Source organism: Eschrichtius robustus, chromosome 8 (assembly GCF_028021215.1).
Source record: "Eschrichtius robustus isolate mEscRob2 chromosome 8, mEscRob2.pri, whole genome shotgun sequence".
In the NCBI taxonomy this organism is placed as follows: domain Eukaryota; kingdom Metazoa; phylum Chordata; class Mammalia; order Artiodactyla; family Eschrichtiidae; genus Eschrichtius; species Eschrichtius robustus.
This window is the reverse complement of record NC_090831.1, coordinates 7,424,475-7,450,176: the sequence shown is the minus strand read 5'-3', so window position 1 is coordinate 7,450,176 and position 25,702 is coordinate 7,424,475. Positions and strand designations below refer to the sequence as shown.

General features: G+C 43.5%; 1 protein-coding gene across 1 annotated transcript in view; it reads right to left on the bottom strand.

The window, feature by feature from the left end:
* The window catches only part of PKD1L1 (polycystin 1 like 1, transient receptor potential channel interacting), a 52,500-nt gene extending 29,008 nt beyond the window's left edge, over positions 1-23,492 (bottom strand). The window contains 1 exon segment of the mRNA XM_068549792.1: positions 23,461-23,492. Within this exon segment, the coding sequence (XP_068405893.1) occupies positions 23,461-23,492 (32 nt within the window).
* Positions 23,493-25,702: the final 2,210 nt, after the last annotated feature.

Sequence of the window (25,702 nt, the reverse complement as noted above, 5' to 3'; positions counted from 1 at the left end):
TATGGGTATCCCTCACTTTTCACAAGTTCACTTTATGCCACCTCACTTTTAAGAAAGACGTACCTTCGTACCTGTGTTTGCTAACTGCAAGACATTCAAAGAGGAGTTTTACTTTCACAAGAAAAGGTGAAACACAAGAACGGCATTCAGGCTTGGTGCATAGCAGCCATTATGGGGGCAGTGCGCCCTCCAGGCAGGGAAAGGGGCACCTCTGAGCTGCTTCCTGGGAAACGTGCTCCACATCTCAGCATCAAGCTGCCATGGCTTTGAACCGTCTATGGTTTACCTCTATTTATTTTGTGCATCTGTTAGCAAGACTTGTCCTAAGGTAATTGCTTCTTCACGTCACACTATTTCAGCTTAACCAAAGTTTTCATAGGAACGTTCTGCTCTCAGGACAGCAGGGGACACCTGTACTCGGCAGGAATGAAACCAAAGCCATCTGCAGTGGGGAGTGCCCCCTAGCGGCAGGTGAGGAGACAGACTAGTGGAGAAAGCACTCGTTCACGTGCTCACTCATTCACTCCACAAACGGCACTGTGCAACAACTATGTGCAGGGCACTCTTCTGGGCACGGGAAACAACAACAAATAAAATACATCAGCAAAACAGATATTGTGTTTGTGATAAAGGTTAAGGAGAGAAAACTAAGCAAGCTAAACAGGCAGGAAGTCGGGGGGGGGGGGGACAGGTGGAGATTTTTCTCTAAGTGGCCACGGAACACTTCAATACAAGGTGACGTTTCAGCAAAGCCCTGAGGGCAATGAGGGGGTCAGCCACATGGACGGCTGCGCAAGGGCGTTCCAGGCGCAGGAGAAAGGGAGGCAAAGGCCTGGATGGGTGCGTGCCTGGGAGGTTAAGGGACGGTGTGGGAGCCCGTGTGGCTGGTGCAGAGCATCCGTCAGGAGAGGAACAGAAGAGGGAGGCTGGGACCCCAGGCAGAGATGCCATCCTTCCTCTGTGTTACTGCCTCCTGGGCCTGGCACTTAGCCTTTCCCCAGACAAAAAAATCAGAACAACAGCAAACCCTTGCTTCCCAGGACGGCTGTGAGCGTTAGATGAAAAGGCACAGACCAAGTGCTGTACTGGCACACAGTAGGGAGCCAACAAATGTTAGTGTGTTTTCTTTCCATCAACTTATTACACTTGTTAGGCATCTGTTTCACTCGCCAACAAGGAACTGATTTAAGGGAGCAATGAAATCATTTCAAACTGTCAAAATTGATCACTGTTCGCTCACTCAGACAACGCAATAAAGCTACATGCATGGGCCAGGGCCACTCACAGCAGCATCAGGGGCAGGCATTTGACCCTGAGTTGCAGCCAAAGGGAAAGGAAAAAGTTAAATTTCCTCAGAGAGAAAAGAGTACTTCTCGTCTGGCTCTTAAAACCTTTCCTACGTGCGGCTTCACGCTAAGGGGCAGAGTAAAGTCAGAGGTGACGAACTCAGAACATCCCCACAGCAAACAGAGATGGGCCTGGTGCGGCTGCTTCACCCAGGCCTCTCTCCGTGAACAGGGGGACCAAAATACGTTTCCTTTTCCTTACAGAGGGGCTACCTCCCATCTCTTCCTGGCCTTGATCTTTCATTTATTTATACATTTTCAGAGTCTAATCTCTGCAGGCCCTTCACTGGGTGCTGGGTATCACTCCTCTATACTGATTGCAACCTTGGTCAAACCATGTCAAACCGTAATTCAAAAAGAGTCACGTACCACAATGTTCACTGCAGCTCTATTTACAATAGCCAGGACATGGAAGCAACCTAAGTGCCCATCGACAGATGAATGGATAAAGAAGATACGGCATATATATACAATGGAATATTACTCACCCATAAAAAGAAACGAAATTGAGTTATCTGTAGTGAGGTGGATGGACCTAGAGTCTGTCATACAGAGTGAAGTAAGTCAGAAAAAGAAAAACAAATACCGTATGCTAACACATATATATGGAATCTAAGGAAAAAAAAAAAAAAGGTCATGAAGAACCTAGGGGCGAGATGGGAATAAAGACACAGACCTACTAGAGAATGGACTTGAGGGTACGGGGAGGGGGAAGGGTAAGCTGTGACAAAGTGAGAGAGTGGCATGGACATATATACACTACCAAACGTAAAATAGATAGCTAGTGGGAAGCAGCCGCATAGCACAGGGAGATCAGCTCGGTGCTTTGTGACCACCTAGAGGGGTGGGATAGGGAGGGTGGGAGGGAGACGCAAGAGGGAGGAGATATGGGGATATATGTGTATGTATAGCTGATTCACTTTGTTATAAAGCAGAAACTAACACACCATTGTAAAGCAATTATACTCCAATAAAGATGTTAAAAAAAAAAACAAACACAAAACAAACAAACAAACAAAAAAAACGCAGGGTGAGCTGGGGACCTGCAGGAGCATTGGAGGCGGGGTCGAGAAAGTGAGGTGCTCAGGAAGAAGACAGCTGGGGGAGGGTGGGGAGGGGCTGATGAAGAGGGAAGGAAGCAGACACAGTCCTGTGAACATGCACAAATGCAGTCAGGGAAAGGCTAAGAAGGGAAGAAACAGAGAGGCAAGGAGAGTGGGAGCGAAGGAGGAGGGAGGGGAGAGGGGAGATGCTGGCCAGTTCTCCACACAGTCCTAATGAGCTGCTCTGGAGAATCTGACAGCCCAACTGTACATTTATAGATTATATGCTCCATATCCTGCATGAAAAGGTAGAGCGATATAGACCTTTAAAGTCTTTAAAGCCACGTTGCGTTTGCACAGCTTGGGGGAAATATTATCACTTTCTGACACGTGTTCCCTATTGGGGTGACATTAAAGAAAAGTAAAGAAAGACGTGAATGCAACCCAGACATAAACGTCCCACACCCAGACTGTACACATCTCACGCCTCCTTCTTGATGCACTCGGAGAGCAGGAAGTGAGCCAAACAATCCAAGAACCTTCCCACTCTGCATTAATTGGAGCAGTTACATAGGACAGGCCCCCAAAGCTAGCTAAACAGCGCAAAAGATCAAATCAGCCGTTATTTTCCACTTACGGCACGTGGGTAGAGTGACTATTTTGTGTATCAGTGCTTTATTTGGTGATTTTTGTTTTACTTGGAATTCCATGGAAAACTTACTGAGTTCATAAAGACTTTAAATAAAACTCAAATATGATGGAATCCAGTAACATGGCAATTTTTTGTTAAGACACAACAAATCAAGCAGGCCAACTGCCTCACCTTACAGATGAAGATACTAAGGTCCAGAGTCAAAGGACTTGCCCAAAGTCACCTGGTGACCGAACGAGAGCTAGAAACCCAGTTCCTGAATGCAACTTAATCCATTTCCCTGCTGTACTTTAGCTCTTCGCCCTGGCATGCTAACAAATGCTAAGCTTTGGTAAGGAGACGTGGGTGTGCCAGGATCTGACAGCGGAACATTCTGTTACAGTATATCCTATGATATCCTGCCCGGGGGACAGAGTGTCCAGAGGTAGTGAGTCTTTGCATCCTTGTAGGAACCGCTGATCTATGCAAACCAACCGGGCCAGCCTGTGAGCCAGTAACCCAAGCACATCAACTGCTCTGTACACGAGACATCACACAGATATTATCACAGCTAGTTCTGATTTATCAAGAGGCAAGAATTCATATAAGAAATATGTCAAGTAATGCTGACATGAAATGTGAGGTAAAAAATAAACTAGCAAAGCCAGAAATTTCTCAGGGGTGGAGTTCCATTTCCAGAGAGAACCACCCCAATGGTCACTTTGGTTTGTACACAGCGCCACCTGCCGGCACAAACTGTGAGCCTGCACAGGTAGCAGAGCTGAAAAGTGGGTCGTGAATGGAAATAACCGCTGGTTTTGCAAATAGGGAGACAGAGAATACCGCTTCGTTTCACTTCTAGAATGTTTGCCAGTAAAAAGCTGGATTAATGAGTTATGGAGAGCCCAGACTCATGAACTGAGACACCCACGTCCTACTTGCTGGTGGGTCCTAAATCTACCTTCACGCTCCATTATCTGGGTAGGCATCAATTACCCTCTCTCCTGTGGAAGATAAAAATAAATATGTCTTTAAATAATTGATGATATTAACTAGGTTTTCCAGCCACTGACCCCCCCCCCCAAAATAATTCAACAAAAATAATTTACATCATAATGAATTACTTAGCCAAAGGCAACATATTCACAGAAAAGCTGCACGAATGTGGTCTTAAATATTCTCCAGAGAAAGTAAAACTTGGAAGACATCATTTGATTTGATTTGATTTTCTGCCACTGAAAACGTAGTAAAGAATCAATATGAATTCGTATCACGCACTTCGGAATTCAAAGCCAAATTGCTTAAAAGAACTTTCAAATGAATATTTTAGGCAGGTGAACATGAAGTCTGAGAACTGATTTAATAACAATTCTGAGTAAAAAGGAATACCAAATGAAATGTACACATTGATTATAACTTGCATCCCAATTTCAGAAACATTGAAACGTGGAGAAGGAATAAGAACAACAAAATCTTGTCAGTGGTTGCCTTGGGTGGTAGTATTATGGAAATTTTTCTGCTTCCTATTTTTCAGTTCTTCCATGTTTACCTAGGAAGAACATTAGTACTTCTAAAAGTAAGAAGAAACAAATGAACATTAGAGAAAATACACTAGGGGGTATTACATTGGAAATTGGGCGTCATTGATTGTGGACTGCAACAATGTCCTTTCACCGAATAGCTCAGATGTCTTCAGCAAAGAAGAAACTGCCATACCCTGGTTTTGGCGTAGCATCTCAGCTGCCAGACTTTAAAGTGCCTTGAAATATCACTGTCTCCCTATTTATTAAAACAAGGTGCTACGGACACACCCAAGGACTGCAAATGCAGGCCTCCCATGAACAGTGGGGAAAATCATGCCCCCAAGTCAATTTCAAACCTTGTCCATAATTCATATGTGCGAAGAGTTTTCTCCAGGCCTCAATCTTGCAAAAAGGCCCCTCCCTCACTTGGACTTCAAAAATGCTTCGATAAAACCGCTCAGGGAGTTCAGGGTTTGGGGGGTCATGAGCCACCTGTTCTCCTGGCTCAGCCTTGCAATAAACCTTTCCCTGCTCTAAACTCCCACGTTTTCATTTGTTTGGCCTCGCTATCTATCGGGCACATGAAACTTGCATTCGGTAAAATCATCTGCCAATAGATTACCTTTTCCTTTCAAATATGTAAGCTTTTAATTTCTTTTTCTTGCCTATGACACTGGCGGGAGCTTCCAATATGATGTTTAGTAGGAGTGGTGAGAGAGGATCTCCTTGCTTTGTTTATGATCTTAAAGAGCACTCTGGACCAGTCCCTCCCATCAGGAAACTTGCACAAGCCTCTTAGATAGCCTCTTCCACCAGAGGGCAGACAGCAGAAGCAAGAAGAACTACAATCCCGCAGCCTGTGGAACAAAAACCACATTCACAGAAAGATAGACAAAATGAAAAGGCAGAGGGCTATGTACCAGATGAAGGAACAAGAAAAAACCCCAGAAAAACAACTAAATGAAGTGGAGATAGGCAACCTTCCAGAAAAAGAATTCAGAATAATGATAGTGAAGATGATCCAGGACCTCGGAATAAGAATGGAGGCAAAGATTGAGAAGACGCAAGAAATGATTAACAAAGACCTAGAAGAACTAAAGAACAAACACAGAGATGACCAATACAATAACTGAAATGAAAACTACACTAGAAGGAATCAATAGCAGAATAACTGAGGCAGAAGAACGGATAAGCGACCTGGAAGACAGAACGGTGGAATTCACTGCTGCGGAACAGACTAAAGAAAAAAGAATGAAAAGAAATGAAGACAGCCTAAGAGACCTCTGGGACAACGTTAAACGCAACAACATTCACATTATAGGGGTTCCAGAAGGAGAAGAGAGAGAAAAAGGACCAGAGAAAATATTTGAAGAGATTATAGTAGAAAACATCCCTAACTTGGGAAAGGAAATAGCCACCGAAGTCCAGGAAGGGCAGAGAGTCCCATACAGGATAAACCCAGGGAGAAACACGCCGAGACACATGGTAATCAAATTGGCAAAAATTAAAGACAAAGAAAAATTATTGAAAGCAGCAAGGGAAAAACGACAAATAACATACAAGGGAATCCCCATAAGGTTAACAGTTGATCTTTCAGCAGAAACTCTGCAAGCCAGAAGGGAGTGGCAGGATATATTTAAAGTGATGAAAGGGAAGAACCTACAACCAAGATTACTCTACCCGGCAAGGATCTCATTCAGATTCGATGGAGAAATCAGAAGCTTTACAGACAAGCAAAAGCTAAGAGAATTCAGCACCACCAAACCAGCTCTACAACAAATGCTAAAGGAACTTCTCTAAGTGGGAAACACAAGAGGAGAAAAGGACCTACAAAAACAAACCCAAAACAATTAAGAAAATGGTAATAAGAACATACATATCGATAATTACCTAAAACGTGAATGGATTAAATGCTCCCACCAAAAGACACAGGCTCGCTGAATGAATACAAAAACAAGACCCATATAAATGCTGTCTACAAGAGACCCACTTCAGACCTAGGGACACATACAGACTGAAAGTGAGGGGATGGAAAAAGATATTCCATGCAAATGGAAATCAAAAGAAAGCTGGAGTAGCAATACTCACATCAGATAAAATAGACTTTAAAATAAAGAATGTTACAGGAGACAAGGAAGGACACTACATAATGATCAAGGGATCAATCCAAGAAGAAGAGATAACAATTATAAATATATATGCACCCCACATAGGAGCACCTCAATACATAAGGCAACTGCTAACAGCTCTAAAAGAGGAAATCGACAGTAACACAATCATAGTGGGGGACTTTAACACCTCACTTACACCAATGGACAGATCATCCAAACAGAAAATTAATAAGGAAACACAAGCTTTAAATGACACAATAGACCAGATAGATTTAATTGATATTTATAGGACATTCCATCCCAAAACTGCAGATTACACTTTCTTCTCAAGTGCACACGGAACATTCTCCAGGATAGATCACATCTTGGGCCACAAATCAAGCCTCAGTAAATTTAAGAAAACTGAAATCATATCAAGCATCTTTTCTGACCACAACGCTATGAGATTAGAAATCAATTACAGGGGAAAAAAATGTAAAAAGCACAAACACATGGAGGTTAAACAATACATTACTAAATAACCAAGAAATCACTGAAGAAATGAAAGAGGAAATCAAAAAATACCTAGAGACAAATGGCAATGAAAACACGATGATCCAAAACCTACGGGATGCAGCAAAAGCAGTTCTAAGAGGTAAGTTTATAGGTATACAAGCCTACCTCAAGAAACAAGAAATATCTCAAATAAACAATCTAATGTTACACCTAAAGGAACTACAGAAAGAAGAACAAACAAAACCCAAAGTTAGCAGAAGGAAAGAAATCATAAAGATCAGAGCAGAAATAAATGAAATAGAAACAAAGAAAACAATAGCAAAGATCAATAAAACTAAAAGCTGGTTCTTTGAGAAGATAAACAAAATTGATAAACCATTAGCCAGACTCATCAAGCAAAAGAGGGAGAGGACTCAAATCAGTAAAACTGGAAACGAAAAAGGAGAAGTTACAATGGACACCGCAGAAATACAAAGCATCCTAGGAGAATACTACAAGCAACTCTATGCCAATAAAATGGACAACCTGAAGAAATGGACAAATTCTCAGAAAAGTATAACCTTCCAAGACTGAACCAGGAAGAAATAGAAAATATGAACAGACCAATCACAAGCAATGAAATTGAAACTGTGATTAAAACTCTTCCAACAAACAAAAGTCCAGGACCAGATGGCCTCACAGGTGAATTCTATCAAACATTTAGAGAAGAGCTAACACCCATCCTTCTCAAACTCTTCCAAAAAACTGCGGAGGAAGGAACACTCCCAAACTCACTCTATGAGGCCACCATCACCCTGATACCAAAACCAGACAAAGATACTACAAAAAAAGAAAATTACAGACCAATATCGCTGATGAATATAGATGCAAAAATCCTCAACAGAATACTAGCAAACAGAATCCAACAACACATTAAAAGGATCATACACTGTGATCAAGTGGGATTTATCCCAGGGATGCAAGGACTCTTCAATATATGCAAATCAATCAATGTGATACATCATATTAACAGACTGAGGAATAAAAACCATATGATCATCTCAATAGATGCAGAAAAAGCTTTGACAAAATTCAACACCCATTTATAATAAAAACTCTCCCGAAAGTGGGCATAGAGGGAACCTACCTCAACATAATAAAGGCCACATACGACAAGCCCATAGCAAACATCATTCTCAATGGTGAAAAACTGAAGCATTTCCTCTAAGATCAGGAACAAGACAAGGATGTCCACTCTCACCACTATTACTCAACATAGTTTTGGAAGTCCTAGCCACGGCAATCAGAGAAGAAAAAGAAATAAAAGGAATCCAAATTGGAAAAGAAGAAGTAAAACTGTCACTGTTTGCAGATGACATGATACTATACATAGAGAATCCTAAAGATGCCACCAGAAAACTACTAGAGCTAATCAATGAATTTGGTAAAGCTGCAGGATACAAAATTAATGCACAGAAATCTCTTGCATTCCTATACACTAATGATGAAAAATCTGAAAGGGAAGTTAAGGAAACACTCCCATTCACCACTGCAACAAAAAGAATAAAATACCTAGGAATAAACCTACCTAGGGAGACAAAAATACCTGTATGCAGAAAACTATAAGACACTGATGAAAGAAATTAAAGATGATACAAACAGATGGAGAGATGTACCATGTTCTTGGATTGGAAGAATCAATATTGTGAAAATGACTATACTACCCAAAGCAATCTACAGATTCAGTGCAATCCCTATCAAATTACCTATGGCTTTTTTTTTTACAGAACTAGAACAAAAAATCTTAAGATTTGTATGGAGACACAAAAGACCCTGAATAGCCAAAGCGGTCTTGAGGGAAAAAAACGGAGCTGGAGGAATCAGACTCCCTGACCTCAGGCTATACTACAAAGCTACGGTAATCAAGACAGTATGGCACTGGCACAAAAACAGAAATGTAGATCAATGGAACAGGATAGAAAGCCCAGAGATAAACCCACACACCTATGGTCAACTAATCTATACAAAGGAGGCAAGGATATACAATGGAGAAAAGACAGTCTCTTCAATAAGCGGTGCTGGGAAAACTGGACAGCTACAAGTGAAAGAATGAAATTAGAACACTCCCTAACACCATACACAAAAATAAACTCAAAATGGATTCAAGACCTAAATGTAAGACCAGACACTATACAACTCTTGGAGGAAAACACAGGAAGAACACTCTTTGACATAAATCACAGCAAGATCTTTTCTGACCCACCTCCTAGAGAAATGGAAATAAAAACAAAAATAAATAAATGGGACCTAATGAAACTTAAAACCTTTTGCAAAGCAAAGGAAACTACAAACAAGACGAAAAGACAACCCTCAGAATGGGAAAAAATATTCATAAACAAATCAACAGACAAAGGATTAATCTCCAAGATATATAAACACCTCATGCAGCTCAATATTAAAAAAACAAACAACCCAATGCAAAAATGGGCAGAAGACCTAAATAGACATTTCTCCAAAGACATACAGATGGCCAAGAAGCACATGAAAAGCTGCTCAACATCACGAATTATTAGAGAAATGCAAATCAAAACTATAATGAGTTATCACCTCACACCAGTTAGAATGGACATCATCAGAAAATCTACAAACAACAAATGCTGGAGAGGGTGTGGAGAAAAGGGAACCCTCTTGCACTGTTGGTGGGAATGTAAACTGATACAGCCACTATGGAGAACAGTATGGAGGTTCCTTAAAAAACTAAAAATAGAATTACCATATGACCCAGCAATCCCACTACTGGGCATATACCCAGAGAAAACCACAATTCAAAAAGACACATGCACCCCAATGTTCATTGCAGCACTACTTACAATAGCCAGGTCACAGAAGCAACTTAATGCCCATCGACAGATGAATGGATAAAGAAGATGTGGTACATACATACAATGGAATATTACTCAGCCATAAAAAGGAACGAAATTGAGTCATTTGTTGAGATGTGGATGGATCTAGAGACTGTCATACAGAGTGAAGTAAGTCAGAAAGAGAAAAACAAATATCGTATATTAACGCATGTATGTGGAAGCTAGAAAAACGGTACAGATGAACCGGTTTGCAGGGCAGAAGTTGAGACACAGACGTAGAGAACAAACGTATGGACACCAAGAGGGGAAAACCGCAGTGGGGTGGGGATGGTGGTGTGTTGAATTGGGCCATTGGGATTGACATGTATACACTGATGTGTATAAAATTGATGACTGATTAAAAAAAAAAAAAAAAACTAAGGAAATTCTGACACACGCTACAACGTGGATGAATCTTAAAATCAGCCAGTCACAGAAGGACAAATATTAAATGATTCTACTAATATGAGGTACTCACAGCAGTCAGATGCAGAGACCGAAGGTAGAATGTGGTTGCCCGGGGCTGGGGCGGGGGGAAGGGGGAATGTGGAGTTAGTGTTTAATCCATATAGAAGTTCACTTAGGGAAAATGAAAAAGTTCCGGAGGTGGTCACGTTTGTACAACAACGTGTGAATGCAGTTAATGTCATAGAACTGTACACCTAAAATGGTTTCAATGGTGAACGTTACGTTATGCAAATTTAAACAACGAAAAGCATGAATGAAGCACTGATAACAACACAGACCAACACTGAAAACACCCTAAACGGAAGAAGCCACACAGAAAAGCCCAGCAAAGCTGGAGTTATCCGCGCACCTTAAAGCCATGAGAGCTGTGAAAATGAGGGAAAGTCTCAAGAACAGTGCTAGAAAGAGAAAACTGGATCAGAAAGGAAAAAGACATTTTCACACAGTTGGGATGAGTGGTAAAAGTTGAAGTGGGCCTGTGGTTTGGATTATAAGATGGAAACCATAATGCTTTCCTCATTTGGGGTTATGTGGTGAGTGCCTGGGGTAAAACACACTGGAGTATTTCGTGCCACTTCAGCAAATATGGTCAAGCATATGGTAAAGCTGAGGAATCTGAATGTTGAGGTAAAGAGTACTTTGTACTGCAATTGCAGGTTTTCTGTATGTTTGAACTTACTGGAAAGTAAATTACTTTTCAAAACAACCATTTCAGTATCATGCCAGAAGAGCAGAGAAGCATCAAACTGCCTTATAGAGACCAAGCCTCTGGAACTCAGATCCAGTTCACCCAAAGTGGTGAAGCTAATTGCCCTTGTAGGAGTCCACGTGTTATTACGAGGCACTGTGGGAAGATTATATTAGTAGCCACCAGGTCTTGGGTGTTGTGGATGACCTGGATATGGGTGAAACAGTGGGATTTTCAAAATTCCAATATTCCACTGCCCCATCAAAAATCTATTAGATGTTAACAGCACACCTGAAACTAACATGACGTCGTATATCAACTATACTCCAATTTTTAAAAAATTTAAAACATAAACTATTACAGTTAAAAAAAAAAAAAAAACAACAGTTAGAACTAGTAAGCAAATTCAGTAAACCAGGAGGATACAAAATCAATATAAAAAATCAGTTGCATTTCTATACACTGACAACAAACCATCAGAAAGAGAAATTAAGAAAACAATCTCATTTACGATTGCATCAAAAAGAACAAAATACTTAGGAAAAAATTTAACCAAGGACTTGAAAGACCTGTACACTGAAAACTGTAAGACAGTGAAGAGAGAAATCGAAGAAGATACAAATATTTGGAAAGATATTCTGTGCTTATGAATAAAAGAATTAATATTGTTAAAACATCTATCCAAAGCAAACTACAGATTTAACACAGTCCCTATCAAAATTCCAATGGCATTTTTCAAAAGTATAGAGCAAACGACCCTAAAATGTGTATGGAACCACAAAGGAACCCCAACAGCCAAAGCACCTTGAGAAAGAACAACAAAGCTGGAGGCATCACACTTCTGACTTCACGCTGTACTGCAATGCTATGGTAACCAAAACAGAGTAGTTTTGGAATAAAAACAGGCACACAGACCAGAGGAACAGAATAAAGAGCCCAGCGATAAAGCCACACATACGTGGTCAGTTAATTCACGACACATCAGCCAAGAACAGATGATGGGGAAAAGACAGTCCTCTCAATAAGCGGTGCTGGGTAAACTGGACGCCACACACAAAAGAACAACACAGACACCATCTTACATCACACACAGAAACTGACTAAAAACACACACGCAATTTTCCACATCGAGCCCTTCCTCTGCTGGGCCTTCTGAATACCAACTCCCTCAGCACAGAAAGCATCTCCCCACTCTTCCTCACTTTTCTGCTCCTTCTCCTCCTGCAGGAGTGTCTCACCCAGCGCCTCCCCGCAGGTCCCAAGGAAACTGATCTCCCTGCTCCCGGTCATTGGCAGGCAGAGCCAAGCCTCAGGCAGGACCTGAGTCAGAGAGGCGGGCTCAGTGACCCCTGTGAACCGTGGGGGAAATGCAGGTGCACCAAGAAGAGGCAGCACCCCTGCCAGCAGTCCTGCTGAATCCATTAAATTTGGGAAATTCAAACTAAAATGGAGCTGAATATCCCATAACTCCTCCAAAAATATTTAAGGAAAAATTCATTGGAGGGGATATGGAAAGAAATGAATGTAGACACGAACTTTACAACTTATACCAAAATTTACCAAAATTGTCTATAAATTTTATTTTTCTTTAAATATGTATTTATTGGTTTGTTTGGTTTTTTTTTTAATAAATTTATTTATTAATTTATTTATTTTTTTTTTTTATTTTTGGCTGTGTTGGGTCTTCGTTTCTGTGCGAGGGCTTTCTCCAGTTGTGGTGAGTGGGGGCCACTCTTCATCGCGGTGTATGGGCCTCTCACTGTCGCAGCCTCTCCCGTTGCGGAGCACAGGCTCCAGACGCGCAGGCTCAGTAGTTGTGGCTCACGGGCTTAGTTGCTCCGCGGCATGTGGGATCTTCCCAGACCAGGGCTCGAACCCGTGTCCCCTGCATTGGCAGGCAGATTCTTAACCACTGCGCCACCAGGGAAGCCCTATTGGTTTGTTTTTATTTGGCTGTGCTGGGTCTTAGTTGCAGCAGGCGGGCTCCTTTGTTGTGGCTCACCAGCTCCTTAGTTGCAGCATGTGGGCTCCTCAGTTGCGGCACGCAAACTCTTAGTTGCAGCATGCACGTGAGATCTAGTTCCCTGACCAGGGATCAAACCCTGGCCCCCTGCACTGGGAGTGTGGAGACTTAACCACTGCACCACCAGGGAAATCCCTACAGACAAATTTTAAATGCAAAACTGTAAAATATCAGGAAGGAAACTTAGAAGGAAATCCACATGACCTTGGGTTTAGCGATGAGGTTTAAAAAAACAACACCAAAAGCCTATCCACAAAAGAACAATAAGCAACATGAACTTTATAAAATTAAAAATTTCTACTACGTGAAGGACTTTGCTCAGAGAACCACAAGGCCAGCCACAAACTGGGAGAAAATATTTGCAACACATATATCTGATAGAATTTATACTCAAAGTACAGAAAGAACTCTAAACTGTCAACTGAAAGAAAAACACACAACGTGAGAGTTGCGAGTTAAGTTTTATTCAGGGTCTTACTGAGAATTATAGCCCAGGAGACAAACTCTCAGTAGCTCTGAGGAGCTGTTTCAGAAGAGACAGGGGAAGAGGCAGTATATATATGAATTTTTGGGCTGGGAAATACAAGCAGTCAACCATAAAAAGATTACTGCTAATCACAAAGAACAGAAATCTCAAGTTAATGATTTTAGTGCTTCTCTTTGTATGGGAAGGTGCAAGAATCACTGAAATTTTTCCTTAGATATGCATCTTAACTATCTAGGCGCCCGAATATCCAAAGCACAGAGTGTTTCATCCTGTTTTTTCCATCCTGAATTCCCCTCAGGGCACACTGTCAGTGGGTGACTGCAGTGAGTTGTGACTTAATCCTCTGTATAATGATGAGTGATGATGAGTGACACTCTTGTTTTTGTTTGCAAAAACAAACAACCCACTGAAAGTGGATAGAGATCTGAACAGACACCTTGCCAAAGAAGATAATATACATAGTAAATAAGCATATAACATAATGCTCAACACCATACAATGACAAATTAAAACAACAATGAGATAGCACTGCACACCTATAGAACTAAACTAAAAAAAAAAAAAAAAATGACGATACCAATTGCTGGAGGGTGACAAACAACAGGAATTCTAATTCATGATTGATGGAATGACTACAGCCACTTTGGAAGATAGTTTTACTGTTCTTTTTCCAAAGCTAAACAAGTCTCACCTTAGGAGCCAATAATCGTGACTCTAAGTATTTAGGCGGCTGCTTTGAAAAAACTGTCCAAACAAAAAACAGCATGCAACTATGCACAGCAGCTCTATTCCTAATAGCTAAAAACTTTAAGAATTCAGGAAGCCCTTCAGTAGATGAATGCATAAGCATGTCAAGGGGAGCAGAATATGCCACCCCCAAAATATGCCTCTTTGGCATAAAGATTATTGGGGGCTGATTAATTTTTAAAAACAGCAGACACAGAAGAATCTCTGAAAACCAGAACAGAATTGCCCTTTTGAGAGGGAAATTTACACTTTTAAGGGAAATCTCCATTTTTAAGGGTGCCTCCCTCTCTACCAGGAATAGAGGGATGACTAAGTTTCAAGAAACTCTTAACAAAGGAGAAGGCCTGGACTTAAATCTGCATAACAACCCTTCCCTCGTTTACTGTGCTTTGCCTGATAACCTCTCTTAACTGGATCCCCACTCCCTCCACATCTTTCTTTTGGTTTTAGATGAAGATGGTATTTAAGGATGACGGCTTAGGCCATCTTGGGGAGTTACTCATTTTTCCTGGGTCTGGGAGGTATTCATGTTATTAAACTCCTGTTTGTTTTTCTCCTATTAATCTGCCTTTTATTACAGAGGGCTCTCAGCCAAGATCCTCGAAGGGGAGAGAGAAAATTATTTTCCCTCCCATACACATACAATGGAATACAATTCAGCAACAGAAAGGAATGAAACATCAACTCACGTAAGGACACGGATGAATCTTCCGTGCATACTGCCAAGTGAAAGAACTCAAACCGAAGGGGCTATAGTATGACCCCCATTTATACGGTATTCTGCAAAACTACAGCGATGATAAACAGATCACGGGGCGGGGGTTTGAAGTATTCCGTATGATATTTAGTGATGGACACCTGCCACTATACATGTGTCAGTGTAATGGAGCAGGCACCTGTGAGACCTTCCCAGGACAGATGCCCCCTCCCCCATGTCCTCCACCTGCCTCCTGTCTGTAGAAAAACTTTAGCCAGAGAATAACCTTCATCAGAGAAGTGAGAAAACGCAGAAGCAAAGGAAAGCAGTCAAACGAGACAAAATAATAATAGTTTAGCCATTACACAAAGTCAGGGACCTTGAGTTCCTCCTCAAGGGCTAGAGATTACCTCTGAGCCATGTCCTTTGAGCTGCCCTGCAGATACTGAAAGCCCCCACCAGGCGGCAGGAGCTAACTACATGATGACCAGACTGCAGCCATGACATAAGCTGTTCCGCCTTGCAAAATCCCAAGAACTGGCCCTCAAGGAAATGGGAACAAACCGACCCTAGAACTGAAGATGAGCTGTACTTAAAGCAATCAAGATGACGCTGATCAGACCACCGCATGACAATGTCAAGACGACTGTCAGAGCTGACTGTGCTGTTCTGCACGTAGCCCCCTCCCTCTGCCTGTACACTCCTAAAACTCCCCTTTAAAAGCTCTTCCCCCCGCCCCGCACCAAACAGCAACTGGGATTTGGTTTTTGGATGCCAGTCCACCTTCTCCCCAGGTTGCCAGCCTCCTGAATAAAGCAAACTTTCCCTTCCTAACAACACCTGTCTCTTGAGTATTGGCTTTCAAGTGGCGAGCAGCCAACCGTGAGTTTGGTCACATCAAAACCTATAGATTTTTACAGAACAATGAGTAAACCATAATCAATTCAAAGTAAGGTATTAAGGATGTAGGAGTGGTGCAGGATGGAACACAAAATATGACAAAGAATCTAACTGCACAAGAAACATGGGAAAAAAACTCACTGTAGGTTGAGGCAGAAGGTACTGAGCTCAGTGATTTGGAAACGAATGGAATAACGGCAAAATGTACGGTTCACTAGCAGTGCACTCTACTTCATAAAGTCCTTTCCCATGGGGTAGTAGCTAACAATTCTGAAACCACTATATCTCTAATCTGAAAAGGAGCAATGAATTGAATAAATGGCAGATAGTGGGAGCCAGGCTCCTCACTGCTGGAGTGGCAGTTTACAAGGAGAGGAGGCTCTGCCCTCCTAATCCTGGGTCTGAGCTTCCTGGGAGGATGGTGCGGGGAACTGATCGGCCCTAGGGAGTGCACAGCTCTTTACCCTGGGAAGGCCCTGCAGACAAAGGAACCTCACACTCATCTTTCCACCCAGAACAGATGGGCATTTAACTCTCAGCACCCTGGAATCAGTTAGTTGCAGCTTTCAAGACATTCTCACCCCCAAGCACATAAAGGGGTATGAAGGTCTTGCCTTATCCCTAAGTTGCCCCAGAATCCAGGCCCTTCCAGGTCCTGGGACGTGGAGCCAGGATGGAGGTGCCTGGGTCTCTGAGCAGCAGCAGAGAGCAAGGAGGGAGACCAGTCCAGGGGGCAGGGTTCTCCTGAAGTCTGTGAGTCCTGGTGCCCTGATGAGATCCACTCCCAGTGGGGACACTGGCAGGGCCTGCAATGGTTCCATTTTCCACCTGAGTCCCTTTGATTAAGCAACGGCAAAACCATCACTGGATTCAGGTGTCTCCTGGTGGTGTTTCAAACTCTGACGCAACAGCTTTACAAGGGAGCAAGAGAATGTGCTTCAGAACCTTCTAAAATGAGGAGGGAAGAGTGAAATTGAAAGAAATGAATCCCGAGGAGCTTTTCCTACAAAGACCCCCTGTGGGGAGAGGCAAGAATGGAAAAGCAGGGAACTGTTGAAAAACAGTCCCCACCAAGCACCTCCCTTGCACACGGGAAAAGCATAAGGGCCACTTTGGAACACAAAGGCCTCATTCCTGATGGAGGAAGCCATCCTGGAGGCCGCCCACAAGGGGACCCTCGCCTGAAGATCCCTGAGAGGTGGGCTAGAGAGGTGGGCTGCCAAGCACATGGTACAGAGGCCTGGGAAATCCCTTGACCCATCGGCCTCGGTGTGCACGTCTCTAAGATCAGGCCACTGCTCACTGAATAGTAAAGCACGAGACTCTTGGACCCAAAGAAGCAGCCCTGACACCAGCTGCCCTATCTGCTGCTAACAGTTTTCCAGTCTTCTCTTCCTGTCATGGCTGCCAGTGAACCTCTCCTGCAACAGCAACTGCCCCTACCTTCCATCTTCTATGCGCCAGCCCTCCTACAGCTAAAATTTTTGGAACAGAGTGCAGAAGAAAACAAGTGGCCAAGAGCCAGAGCCTGAGGGGCACACCAGTGTACAAAGCTGTGCCCTCACCATCTCCATCTGGACATGATGTGGCCCTTAGGGATTCCAGGATGTCTGGGTCAGCCTCACACGGGTGTCAACCTGGTCATGTGCACATACGTGAGCGCCTGCCCGTACCTAACTCTTATTGGTCAAGATGTTTGATCTTAGGGAGATTTCAACTCTGCATGCCAGGTTACATACTCCTGGGGTTGATGACTGTGAAGGACAGATGCTCCCCAGATCTAGGCTGCCCAGATCTTATCTCTGGGTCAGAGAGGCAGAAGAACACAGGGTCTGTTTGCTGGAGCCAGAGGCCTCCATAATCACACGTTTCCTAAAAGGCAGGCAGCAAGTCTAGCTCCCATTCTGGAGTGTGCGCATGCACTTGCAGAATGAGAACAGCCCATGCAACTGACCCTTTAATTATAAAAAAGAAGAAAATCAGGTAAAGCAAATTGGCATCTACTAAGATGGCATTTTCATCCCGAACACTACTCGAGTGTTTTTTTAAGAAGGTTAACCTCATTTATAATAACTTAAAAAACTGAATATTCAGCAGCATGGCACGGACTAAATAATGCGACATTATGGAAACTTTGCAAACCACTTATTGGCATGAGGACATGCTTAAGTAACAACATTGACTGAAACGAGAAGAATGCAGATTATGGAACAGATGTGAATGGGTGTGTGGTTCTGTGCACACAAGTGACATTGACAACTGTGGAGCCAGTCTGGGGACGGGCCAAGGATTCTGATGTCAGGCAACAGTGACACCAAGTAAGGGCCAGGCATCATCAAAAAATCTGCAAACAATAAATGCTGGAGAGGCTGTGGAGAAAAGGGAACCCTCCTGCACTGTTGCTGGGAATGTAAACTGATACAGCTACTATGGAGAACAGTATGGAGGTTCCTTAAAAAACTAAAAATACAGCTACCATATGATCTAGCAATCCCACTACTGGGCATAAACCCTGAGAAAACCGTAATTCAAAAAGATACATGTACCACAATGTTCACTGCAGCACTATTTACACTAGCCAGGACATGGAAGCAACCTAAATGTCCACCGACAGATGAATGGATAAAGAAGATGTGGCATATATATATATACACACAATGGAATATTACTCAGCCATAAAAAGGAACAAAATTGAGTTATTTGTAATGAGGTGGATGGACCTAGAGTCTGTCATACAGAGTGAAGTGAGTCAGAAAGAGAAAAACAAACACCATATGCTAACGCACATACATGGAATCTAAAAACACGGCACTGATGAACCTAGCGGCAGGGCAGAAATAAAGACACAGACGTAGAGAACGGACTTGAGGACGCGGCGGGGGAAGGGGAAGCTGGGACGAAGTGAGAGAGCAGCACTGAGATATATACACTATCAAATGTAAAATAGATAGCTAGTGGGAAGCAGCTGCATAGCACAGGGAGATCAGCTCAATGCTTGGTGACAAGCTGGGGGCGGGGGATAGGGAGGGTGGGAGGGAGGCTCAAGAGGGAGGGGATATGGGGATATATGTATATGTATAGCTGATTCACTTTGTTGTACAACAGAAACTAACACAACATTGTAAAGCAATTATACTCCAATAAAGATATTAAAAAAATAAATAAATAAGCACCAGGTTTCTACCTCTCCCAAACCTAGACATGCTTCCTGAGAGCAGGTGAACACAAAAAGGTTATAAATGAGCAAAAAAACTCACTTGTGGGCTTAAAGTCCTCAAGGCCATTTGACCTATATCCTCCACCCAAAGATCTAAGAGTCTTATTAAACAGGAGCAAACCAGGGCCAAGGCCAAACACAAAACCTGCCACACAGTAGGTATTTAATAAAGAGCTGTTGAATTAATGTAGTTGCTCCTTTGTGGAGGCTGAGAAAGGGATCTGATACATCACACAGTTCTTTGTAAACCAATCACTGAAAATGCCAGCCCTCTAACAAGGTCTAAGCTGACTAATTATAGAATTTAACAAATTTATTTTAAAAGGTAGCACTAAAGAGTGTCTTTGTAAAGAACATAAAAACCTGTCACATTCTTTGTCATACAGATTGACTTGTGTGCAATGTAGCCATTTAATAAAAAGCTAGGGCTTCCCAGGTGGCACAGTGGTTGAGAATCTGCCTGCCAATGCAGGGGACATGGGTTCGAGCCCTCGTCCTGGACGATCCCACATGCCGTGGAGATACTAAGCCGGTGCGCCACAACTACTGAGCCTGCACTCTAGAGCCCGCGAGCCACAACTACTGAAGCTTGCACACCTAGAGCCCGTGCTCCGCAACAAGAGAAGCCACCGCAATGAGAAGCCCGCACACTGCGACGAAGAGTGGCCCCCGCTCGCTGCAACTAGAGAAAAGCTCGCGCGCAGCAACGAAGACCCAACGCAGCCAAAAATTAATTAATTAATTTTAAAAAAAAAAAGCTAGCATTTATTAAATGTCAATTATTAGCAGGTGACCACTGGAAATAATGTTCTAGACCTGTTCTAGATGTATTTTACATATTCGATGATGGATATAACCAACTCTCTAGATGTAGCAAAAGATACACAACATGAGTTGCCAATTTATTTCTATTCGTGATCAGGTGGTGGGCAGATGGGAAGAAGAGAAAAACAAAACATCAAACCATGGTCCTTTATTCTTAGAGACCTCGGTCCTCCATACACAAAGGACATGCTCGGTCCTCCATACACAAAGGACATGCTTTGGTGAAAATGAAAGAGTAACTTAAACTCATTTACCCAGGAAATGTCCAATTCAAGTGCTTCCCAGTTGAAAAGCATGTGAAGCAGGTTATCTTCAGGGCAGCTGGGCACCTGGGAGCAGAGTGGGTGTCCACCAGCATGTGGGAGCCAGGACCGGGGGCGGGGGGGGGGGACACAGGGGCTGCTCTTCCAGAGGCCTGCAGGGGGGCCCTGGTACTCCTGAGACTTCACTGAGACCCCAGCTACCCACATGGAATAAACCCCTCAAGCCAGGCTCCTCAGATACGGCTCTCAAGACAGAGCCAGGCTGTGTCTGCATCCTTCAGGGCCCTTTGACGAGCTGCCATGAAGGAGGTTGTGATGGCCTCCCTGCCCTCCCTGCACAGGTCCTGCATTTCATCCTCACAGCCTCAACTTCCCTCTGCAGAACAAAGCTCCCTCATACCCACAGATCTCTTCCGAGACAGCTGAAAGGTCTGGTGCGCAGACCCAGGAGTAACCAGCTGGGAGGTTCTACAGAGGCATCACTGATGATCCCTCCACATTGAAAATGCTCACTTTGGAGAAAAAGGAACTCTCGTGCACTCTTGGTGGGAATGTAAATTAGCGCAGCCACAAGTTCCTCAAGAAGTTAAAAACAGAACTGCCATATGATCCAGGAATTCCCCTTATGGGTATATTTCTGAAGGAAATGAAATCAGTACCACAAAAGGATATCTGCACTCCCATGTTCACTGCAGCACTATTCACAATACCTAAGTCATAGAAACAACCTAAGTGTCCATCTACAGATGAACGGCTAAAGATAATGTAGTATACACAGAAGATGGAAAACTATTCAGCCATAAAAAGAAGAAAATCTCACCATTTGGGATACATGGATGAACCTGGAGGACATTACGTTAAGTGAAATAAGCCAGATGCAGAATGACGAATGCTGCATGATCTCACTGTTATGTGGAATCTGAAGTAGTTGAATTCATGAAAGCAGAGAGTATGGTGATTACCGGGGGAAAGGGAGAATGGGGAGCTGTTGGGATATTGGTCCATGGGTACAAAGTTTTAGTTACGCAAGATGAATAAGTACTGGGGATCTAAGGTACAACAATGTGACTTTACGAGATACTTGAAACGTGCCATTGAAAGGACTGAACGATCAAGCCATGCAGACAAAGATGAAGATTAAATGCATATTAATTAGCGAAAGAAGCCAGTCCGGATGGACTACACACTGCTTGATTCCAGCTATATGACATTCTGGAAAAGACAAAACTACAGAGATGGTAGACAGATCAGTGATGGCCCATGCTTTGCAGGGAGGGGTGAGTTGAAAAGGGGAATGGGATGATGGAAGGAGGTCCAAATGGGCCAGATGAGAGTGAACTTCCTCTGGTTAGAAGATCATGTGATCATGCTGGGTGTGAATGAAAAAGCCTGAGGTGTATAGTACCAGTGTGAACAAGAAGGCTACTTCTCACTCTAGGAGACAAAGGTCTTATTCCATATTACATGTAACTATTTCAGAACCAGTTCTGAGAAATTTAACTTTTACTGTAAAAAATATATAACAAAAAATTTTCCATTTAAACCGTGTTTAAATATGTGATTCAGCTGCATTAAGTATATTCACAATGCTGTGCAACCATCCACCACTGTCCACTTCCATGTATCGTTCATCATCCCAAACAGAAACTCTGCATCCACTGAACAATAACTCCTCATTCCCTCCTGCCCCTAGGCCCTGGGAACCTCTATTCTTCTTCACGTCTCCATGAATTTATCTTTTACAGACACTTCATATAAACAGAATCATACAACATTTGTCCTTTTGTGTCTGGCTTATTTCGCTTAGCATAAACATGTTTTCAACATTCATTCATGTGATAGCATGTGTCAGAGTTTCATTGCTTTTAAAGACTGAATGATTATTCCATTAAATGTACCATACCACATTTGGTACATCCATTCATCTGTTGACGGCCGTTTGACTTATCTCCATGTACTGGTGATTGTGAATGATGCTACTAGAACAACTGTATACAAGTATCTGTTTGAGTCTCTGTTTTCAATTCTTTTAGGTACATGCCTAGAAGCCGAATTGCTGCATCATATGGCAATTCTATGTTTAAATGTTCAAGGAACCACCACACTGCTTTCCATAACAGCTGCACCATTTTATATTCCCACCAACAGCACACAAGGCTCCAGATTTCTCCATCTCGTCGGGTGAACCTCTTCGGGAAACTTTCCCAGGTAGCCACCTTGGATACAAAGATGGCAACAAAATTGGGATATTCTTTGAAAATAAGACGACTTGCTCCTGCTAGAACCTGCTTCCATAGTTACTCCCCCAGTACTTGGACACCTCTCCCAAACCTCTACACGGACAGTTTCTCCTGCCGTGATGCGTTGTCCCCCGTTGCCTGGAAAATCCCTCCAAACGCCAGCTCAGCTTGTCCTCCCGTGAGCAGTCTTCCTTGGTTCATCCGGGTCAAGCTGCTGTCCTTCCCTGGGCGCCAGGCTAACCTTTGCCCACATCACTGGGTAGTGATTGTCTGAATGTCTGTTCCCCCCAGACCAGGAGCTCTTCCACGGCAGTCTCTGAGAGGGATCCTCAGCGTCCTCAGGGCACAGGATCGATCATGGCACATTGGAGGAAACCTTTGTCCACTGAGTGACAACCAGTTTAGGCTCAGCTAAAGCCCTGTGATGGGGCTCTCCAAGATCTGCTCTGTGCTCCTGTGTACCAGGCCATATACTGTCCTCACAGAGCCTGCTGTCGGGGGGGGGGGGGGTGGTGTGTGCAGGGAGGGAGATATTAAATAGTCATCAAATCGCTCTTCCGTTAGAGCTATTGCGATCAGTGCTATAAAGAAATTTACAGAGGTGGCAATATACAATGGGGATCAGAATGTGGCTGGTGCAAATCAAAGCTTCTACCGAGCGGGACTCAATGAACATTGGTTTTACAAATGTAAAAGAAAAGTGACTTTTAGGTTGACGTCTAAAGTTTGAGTACTGCATTAGTTTTCTATTCATGCTGTAACAAATCACCACAAACCTGGTGGCTTAAGAGAACACAAATATTATCTCACAGATGTGAAACTCAAAAGTCTGAGGTGGGTCGGCAAGGCTCTGGGGAAGAATCCCTCCCCTCACCTTCTCTGCCCTACAGGCCGCCTACATTCCATGGCTCGTGGTCCCTTCGTCCACCTTCACACCTCCAGAAGGAAATGCAGCTCTGCCAACGCCCTGAGTTCAGCTCAGTGAGACCCAGGTCTGACTTCCGCCTACAAAACCGTTAAGAAACAAAACGTATATTGCTCTAAGCTACTACATTGATGATCGTTCAAAGGCAGGTGGGCAGGACCTCAGGGGGCTGTGAACCCAAGGCAGTCTGTGATCCTGGCCCACCTTCACTGGCTGAGAAGGGGGGAAAGGTGAAACTGGAGCGTACAAACCAGGGAGGACACTCACAGGAGACAGAGAGTTTGCGGAGGTTCAGCCAGCCTGACAGGAAAACCAGGCACATCAGTGCAGGACATGCAAGGAGACGGATTTGGAGGCGGAGGAGAAGGGACAGCAAGGAGACGGATTTGGAGGCGGAGGAGAAGGGACAGCAAGGAGACAGACAGAGATTTGGAGGCGGAGGAGAAGGGACAGCAAGAAGGGACAGCCCTCCCCAGGGCAACAGTGCAATGTGCTGGGCTTTCCCAGGTGACGGCAGTGACCTCGCTCGCAAGGGGGGCAGAAAGCCGAAGTGGTGGGCGGCTCACTGCCCAGCTGCACGGACCACAGCTGGGGGGATCCATTTCTCACCGGCAGCGCCCAGATTTCTGAGGAGGAACCCCCACGGTGGGGCAGGGGGTTGGGGAGGAGAGGAAAGGGAAAGAGGCTGACGAGAACAACAAAGGGCATTAAAGGATGTGTTTTCTGCTGTCTGCTTCGGGATTTCAGCAGGTCTGCCCTTGAACTTCTGGGGGTGCCCCACTGAAGGATGCCCCGACCAGGCTGTGGGTAGCCTGAAGCCCCAGGTGCTAAGCCCTCACCTCCCCACGCTCTGCCACCGGCTCTTTGTAACATGTCCGTGAGTGCAGCCATGAGAGCCGGCACAGGTAAAGAGAAACCAAAAACGTAAGCTGCACTGCCACCTTCCAGGAAACAAAAGAAAAGTTTCTAATTGCCAGCCTGTTGAACTGTGTGTACGAAGTAAGTAAGCAAAGGCTTCCTGAGGCAGGCAGGTTATCCGCTACTTCAGATGCGACGGCAGGGGCACATTTCATCAGCAACTGCGAAAGCTCACGGTAATCCGGCGTCAGCAGCGAGAGTCTGAGGTCCACGACACTGCGATCGAACTGACGAAGAATCCGAAACAGCTGGTTTGAAGGCTTCTACAAGCTACAAGGAGACTCAGAAAGGCAATTCGATGACCTCAGGAACACAATTAAAGAACAGAAGGAGTTCTTTACCAAAGAGACAGAAATGCTTATAAAGAACCAAACAGAAATCCTGGAGCTGAACCAGTCAACTAACGAGATGAAGAATGCATTAGAGAGCTTAGGGCAGACTGGACGGAAGAAAGAACAAGCAACTGGGAGGACAGAAATCTGGAAACGACTCTTTCCTCAAAGAGAACTAAGGGTTTTAAAAAGTGAAGAAACACCACAAGCCATGAGATTTAAAGAGAAAAACAAATGTAAGAATGACTGTGATATCAGAAGAAAAGAGAGCGAGAAGGGAGCAGGGGAGCAGAGCGTGTACTTAGAGAAATAATAGCTGAGAACTTCCCAAACCTGGGGAAGAAACTGGATAGACAAGTCCATGAAGCTAAGAGAACACCTAACTACCTCAATGCAAAAAGACCTTCCCCAAGATACAGGAGAATTGTCAAAAGCCAATGACAAAGAATCTTAAAGGAAGCCTGTGGGAAAAAAGAAAGTAATCCATGAAGGAACACCCGTTAGGCTGTCAGCATAGTTCTCAGAAGAAACTCTACGGGCCAGGAGAAAGTGGAATGACACACTCAAAGTGTCAAAAGACAAAAACTGCCAGCCAAGAATACTTTATCTGGCAGTTACCCATCAGATTAGAAGGAAAATTACAGCCCTTCTCAGAAAAACAAAGCTAAGGAAGTTCACCGCTACTAGATCTGCCTCGCAAGAAAGGCTGAAAGGAGCTCTTCAAGCTGAAATGAAAAGGCTCATTAGCGACACAAAAGCAAATCAAAGTACACAATACTCTAACAAAGGTGAAAAATAAAGAGTCAGAATTAGAAAACTGTAACTCTATATATTAATGCAGTGGTGCATTAACCACTTAATGTAAAGGCTAAAGATACATTAAAAATAAGTATAGCTATTGATATTACAATTTCTCCAAAAATTCAGTTTTCATAAAAAGA